This window comes from Quercus suber, unplaced genomic scaffold (genome assembly GCF_002906115.3).
Source record: "Quercus suber isolate HL8 unplaced genomic scaffold, Cork oak 2.0 scaffold_145, whole genome shotgun sequence".
In the NCBI taxonomy this organism is placed as follows: Eukaryota; Viridiplantae; Streptophyta; class Magnoliopsida; order Fagales; family Fagaceae; genus Quercus; species Quercus suber.
The window spans coordinates 677,053-684,119 of NW_027069606.1; the positions used below are offsets into that span (position 1 = coordinate 677,053).

The 7,067-nt window shown below is 33.1% G+C and overlaps 1 protein-coding gene across 1 annotated transcript; it reads right to left on the reverse strand.

The window, feature by feature from the left end:
* Positions 1-2,809: 2,809 nt before the first annotated feature.
* LOC112025895 (scopoletin glucosyltransferase-like) lies at positions 2,810-4,509 on the reverse strand. The gene has a single exon (XM_024058578.2). It carries the CDS (start codon positions 4,315-4,317, stop codon positions 2,887-2,889), a length of 1,431 nt encoding a protein of 476 aa, XP_023914346.2. The 5' UTR covers positions 4,318-4,509; the 3' UTR covers positions 2,810-2,886.
* Between the last annotated feature and the right edge of the window lie 2,558 nt (positions 4,510-7,067).

Genomic DNA, 7,067 nt, shown 5'->3' on the forward strand with positions numbered 1-7,067 from the left:
CATTTCAATGACGATCGTCCAAATGCTTCTATCAAAGAAGAGAGATGAGATGAAGGGGGAGAGCTATAGAGAGAAAGGGTAATCTGAGAGAGAGAAAGAATGAGTTGTTGAAAAAAATAGTCTATTGAGCTACAATGTTATGTATTTTTAGGAAAGAATGATAATTAAAATGCATTATTTCTACTGGGTTACTAGTTTAATTGGAGTCTTCTTTTTTCTTTTTTTTTGAGCTTGTTTGACATAAATTTTTTGGACCTATCCAAGTGTCCAATGCTAATATTACAAATTTTATGACATAAGACTTATAAACTGATGTTTAATTAATCATAAAAAAGTAATTTAAACATTAATGTGTTGGTTGTTAAAGTTTACTGATCAGATTTATATTATGATATCAGTTTGTAAATATTTTGTAGTAAAATTCGAAGAACCTTTACCATTTTCCTTTTAGTGAACGGTGACACGATAGTTTTTAAGGTTTATATAGTAAAATTTATAGTAAGTCTCACTCTTTTCCATTTATTAAACTAGGATACAAATTAGTGAGATGCTAGCTAGAATACTACAAATATTTCAGGAGCTCACAAATTGATATGTCGTCAATCACACAAAGGTAATTTTAATATTTATTTATTAGTTGTTGAGGTAGCATTAATCTTATTCGTTACCATTTTATTTTCTTAAGTGTTAGGACATATGTGATTCACTTGTTAGGAACATATGTCACTATTTTATGTAATTGGTTAATCCTTTGACAAAACGTACTTTACTTGTATTTGGGTAGATCTAGGATGAGTTTAATATTTCAAGAAACTTTGTTTCAAGATAAAGTGTTGAAGCCATGCAAGTCTTTTCAAGATTCAAGCTAAAAAGTGCCTGTCATTAAAGCTCAACAGCTAGCCATCTATCGAGTTTTAAGAGCTATTCCAGCCTCGTGGCTCAACAGCTGCTTGACAACAGCTTGATAGCTAGGTATTTGCCGAAGTTTATGAAAAACAGAATTTCAGATCTGTTTTGACTCTAATCCGTGATTATGTGTTTGAGTTTTCTTTTCTTACAATCTTAGACATGTAAAATGATTATTTTAAGGGTTGTTAAAGAGGACACAAGTTGCACAAGTGTTGAGCAAAGTTTGTTCAAGCAAATTGTGATCGGAGACAGAGTTTTGTCTTGGTTCATCATTCTTGTGAAGAAGTTGCTGTGTTTGTACACTATAGGATTTTGTAATCAAGCATCTTCTTAATCTTCATTGTGGATGAACTGAAGAACTTTGCAGCCAACAACCTTCTCTAGTTGGTGATTGAAGTCGCGTATTAGGATCCACGCAATTGGTTAGTCATGTACTAGGAGTCGTGCATCAAAATGAGAAATTATCATTATAGAACAAGTCCAATTGGGTATTGGGGTAAGGGTTTAACTGTAGGTTGGTATAAAGTACTGAGATTCCTTTACTTGTAACCGCTTGTTGTGATAATAGTGGAATTTCGGGAGTGGTGATCTTAAAATCACCTAGTGGAGTTTTTGTCGTGTTAGTTTTCCCCATTTGCTAACAAATCACTGTGTCAATTTATTTTCCGCTGCATACTTAGTTTAATTGGTGATTTATTTGTGTTACCACGCGTCTGCATGTTAATTTGATTAATTAATTTAACTTGGCTAATTAATCAATTAATTCATCACAATGGGTCAATTCGTTTTTTGGCCTATCATTAAGTTTTTATAATATTCTCCTACAAATTATCCCTTCTTATTAGGAAAGTGCTAAAGATATTACAAATTTTTCTACAATAGTGTATAAACTAATGTGACAAAAATATGGTTGGTGCTACTTAAAAAACATAATAAATTAAGGTTTGATTTTTTTTTTTTTTTTAAATATTTCAAATTGATAAGTAACACATTAGTTAATAAGGTTTATGTAGTGAGATTTGTAGTATATCTAATATCACTCCTTTTATTAAATGTGTGATGGTAATGACTATCACTTTATGATAAATAAATATATATATATATATATATGTTTATTTATTTATTTAAAGCTAAAGTAGTTGAGAGAAAATTCAATTAGATTCACAATTGGATTTCCATCTAAGCTTTTATATTTTTCTGTCAAATGAGTTATTGTGTCAATTTAATTTCTTAATTTTGATGGAGTTTTTATCACACAATGTGAAAATCAAAGGGTCAAAATTTTGTTTTTAATGAGTGCAATGGATCTGGGCTATCAAATCAAATGTTGTTTAAATATGCCAAGCCTATCCACCCGGATCTCATATTTTAAAATGTCCTGGCAATCTATGTATTCTAGCAGTTTCTTGATCAAGAAGACAACCTTTTCATTTTGAAATTCAAGAAATTGGGCAATCTCGGAATCATCTTCTGAATCCTTTAGAGCACTCATTAGCACTCTCTTTAGTTTTTGTTTTTGTTTTTGTTTTTGTTTTTTTTTTTCTGTGGTTTGAAAGCAAGATTCTTTTCTTTCAAAGAGGAAAACAAATTAATTGCCACAACGCACGAAGGTCTTTGTATTTCAAACATGCTGTGATTTAAGATTTTTATTAGCTAGTAATATTGAAAAACAGTAGTGAAAAAAATAAAGAGTACAACGCAGGTAAAAGTAAAAAATGGACTACGCTACAAATGAAAAAAATGGCATCTTAAGTTAAATTTAGCCAAAATTTGTGCAATCCCATGCAACGCAACTTATAATATTATAAATTCTAATAGTTAAGTGGACACACATTTCTAATTTATTATGAACACATCCTACAATTACTGAAGAAAAATTAAACTAGTAAAACTCACACACTAAGAAACAATGATAAATTCATTTTTTATTTTTTATGATGAAAGAACCATATTGAAAATTTCTTGTGTCAAATAAATTCAAGGACAATGCAACCTTAATTCTTCAATCAAAGCATTCAAGTCAGAGTAGGATGATCCCCCTTCTTCAACAGCCCTCTTTGCCATCTCCCCAAGTACCTTGGCTCTGCTTCGCATTCTATCTGCTTCTTCACCCACCATAATTCGCTTCACTGCCTTCTCAATTGCATCCCTCTTGATACTATCTCCCACCACTCTTATCCATCGTCGAACACCAACATCAACCCCGACTTTCAGAACCTGAGTTACTAACTTCTCATTGTAAAACTGCTCAGCACTCAAAGGCCACGTGACCATGGGCACCCCTGCAGTCACTCCTTCCAGGGTTGAATTCCACCCACAATGAGTCACAAATCCTCCAACTGCTTCATGGTCAAGAAGCAACACTTGGGGTGCCCAACCTCTTAGAATTAGTCCCTTGCCTTCCATTTTTTTCTCAAACCCTTCAGGCAACCAATCTTCCTCTTCTTTTTCATTTTTGCCTTTCTTCACAACCCAAATGAATTGTTGTTCAGAAGCCTCAAGACCCATTGCAATCTCCATGAGCTGAGAATCACTAAAGTTTGCTATACTCCCAAAACAAATGTAAACGACGGAATTGGGTTTCTTTGTACCAAGCCACCTCAAACATTCATGTTCATCAATGGAGGCTTCCTTTCTCCTCCGAGCTCTATCTTCAGCATTCTTGTTGCATAGTGAAACTGGACCTATATGCCATGTCTTTCTTCCTATAACCTTCTTGTAATGCTCTGCATAAGCCGGCTCGAGCTCATAAAAGCTGTTAACAACCACCCCATAGCTTCTCAAATCCGATTCCACAACTTCTTTCAACAACTTGGAAAGGTCCGTTTCAACTTCATGCTTAATGAAGTTAGGAAGTTGCATCCTTATCAACTTTATCTCCCCCGGAAAGTTAGGAATGACAAAAGGTTCAGAATCAGATGAAACTTTCTTGTGAGGTTCATATTGTCTCAAACTAAGGTCAACTGACAGAGAAAAAGAACAGGTCCCATGGAAAACAAGCCTTGGAATACCAAATTTAGCAGCAATATCAGTTGCCCAAGGAAAGAACATGTCGGCAACAAGGCAACTAGGTTGGAAATCTTGTAGTAGTTGCTCGAGTGGTTGTTTGAGCATCTTAGTGGCTTTGAAAAAATTGTCAACCATTTCTATGGAATTCTCTATTGAGTCAATATTCTCACATCCTTCTGGCAGACCAGCCTCTACAGCCGGAAACTGAATGATTTGGATATCAATGTTGATGCCACGAGTTTTGGAGAATGAAGGCACGTTCCGAGGAGTAGTGACAAAGGTTGCCTTCACACCTCGTGCTGCAAATAGCTTTGCCATGTCCATGGTCGGTATCAGGTGGCCATGGGCCAAGAAAGGGAAGAAGAATACGTGAAGCTGACGACGACTTTCGCTAGCCATAACACCCCGGAAGCCAACAATGATAATCAGGAGCCAGCGGAAATAAACAGATTATGCTAGATTTTACAGTGTTTTTATAAGAAATTTGTTAGACATGAACATGAAAATGTGTATGAAGTAGTCCACAAGATTTTTTTTTTGTATGGTGCTGAATGAAACGCATTAATTATGAATGGTTATCATTCCTCATGCCCACACATTATTCTTGGACACTCACATCCACAAACTTATTTGTCCATTGTTGGCCATAATTTACTGGACACAACTAGAGTAATGCTTGTCACGCTAACATGTATGGATCCAGTGTCAATTCATGTTGGTGTGCCGTAGTTGGCTAAATGACTTAACTCTAACACGACCGATTTAATAATTGGGTCTTCAACCTTAACACAACTTGTTAATGAAGTGAGTAGACATGACACAACTAACTTGACGTGCTTAATAAGTGAATAATAAGTGAGTCGCGTTGGGTTGATACGAATGTGATACAATCCATTTTAACCATTTAATATTAAACAAGCAGGGTTTACATAAATATAACTCATTTAACTAGCTTCTTCAAAAAATCAACCCATTTCAACATGTTTGACCTTATTAATATTATTCTAAATTTAATAAACAAAAAAAATCAATAGAAATTCATAACATCAAAATGCCTATTAAGCATAAAATTTGAAAGTTAAAATATCAAATACTTCAAACATATCATCCGAAAGTTCATAGTGAAGGGTTTAGAGATTTAATGTTTAAATTATATCGCTTTATAAGTTTTTGTAATTGCTTACTTTTCATTCTAAGTTTAAAATATAAGAGCACTAGTATTGGTGGTGCTAAAAAGTTATATTGTTATTTTTAGCACCACCAAATACCAAAATGTGACTATATTGGTGGAGCCAAAGTCATATTTTTTGGCTCCATAGCTATAGTGCACAACTACTTTTGGCCGTGCACTGTAGCTCATATGTAAAAGAAAAAAGAAAAAAAAAAGAGTAAATTGTTTTGTTTACATTGTTTTTTAATAAAAAAATCTCTTTTGGATTTGTTCACATTGCTTTTTAATGATTTTTTATTTATTTTTTAATTATTTTTTTAATCAAATAGCTAAAAATATAGATCTATTGATGTTGAGTGTATTGTAAAGTGAGAAGGTAAAATAGATAAAGTAACTTCTTGTGCAATCATATTGCTAAATTTATGGCTCAACCAATGTGGATGCTCTAAGTTGGATATAAAAGGTATTTGATAAATCTAAAATAAAATGAATATTTATTTTGTTATACAGATTAGGTGGGTTATATTAAACGAGCCATTTTGTGTTGGCATGAATAAATTAGTGTGTCAAACGTGTTAATTGCAGGTCAAGGGAGTTAACTTGTTTGAGACACGTTTCTAATTGTGTCACTTTTGAATTGGCCTGATTATGCACCAAACCTATTAAAATCCAACCTTAACTTGTAAAACCCCGTGTCATGTTTGCAAGTAATTTCAAACATCGACACCTCTACATGAAACCCAATAACCCAATGGGGTTGTTGTATTACTTGAATGTAATAATTCTTTGGGAAATGTCTATTTTACACTAAAACGATTGTGTGCAACAAACTAGCAACCAATGTATACTAGTATTTGCCCTATTTCTTTCTGATTGGCAATGCATCATCTTGTACGAATTGTGTTAAAAACAACTGGTAGTGAATCAACATCACATGGACCGATTAAGAACGTAATTTTACCCAATTTTTTTTTTCAAGTTTAAGAATGTTCATTTGTTTCAATTACAAAGATCTTATTGCACTGATTTGATTTGAGTTAGCTAGCCCAACACAACCATCATCTAAAACTAGGTTATAACCCGTACTTATGTACAAAAACTTATAACATTAATGATGATAAAATGATCATTTTGACTTTTGCGTGGAATATTATAAATGGGTCATTTGGTACTAAAATTAAAATAAAAGCCAGTTGACATAAAATTGGATTACAATTAAAAGCTAATATGGATTATATTTAGATTTTGGTTCAGCTTCAACTTTAAAATATGGATTTTATTTAAAACTCAAAAGTAGGTCTATAAAATATGGATTCTATTTAGAATTTTGGAGGACCATTGTTAAATCATCTAATTTGCAGTACAATAATTTCTACATAAAGTGAGGACGTCATCTTGTAGTTGTGGTTATGCATTATTACCAATGGCATAATAATTGAGGAAAAAAAATAATAGGCTAAAATGCAAAACTGACCCTCTAAGTTTCACCCTTTGTCATTTGAGTTCTCTAAGTTTCAATTTTGTCATTTCAGTCCTCTAAGTTTTAAAGTTTGTCAATTCAGTCTTTCGTTACTATTCTGTCAAGTAATGCCGTTAACTAACCAAATTAACACTGTTTTGGATGATTTTTCTATTATTTAATTTCTTAATTTAATTTTACTGAAAAACGTTATTAGCCCAAACATTTTTACGGTGGACAACTTTTTGATTAGGAAGAATAGGATCGTGGATTTGAACAATTTGGGTCTGGAGAGTAAGGACAAGATTCTCGAGTCGTGTAGAAAGCTTTTGAGATCGTCTGGTTTCTGTTCAAGGATCAATGGGCGCGTGTAATTCCAGGTAAAACAAGTTTACTTCTTAACTTTATTGTTTCGCTTCGAAACCGAATTTGGTTTTGTTATCATCATCATATTTGACCTTCAACTTTCATGCTTAACCTTACTCTTCAACACTATTGTTCTCAAATGTAGATGGAAAG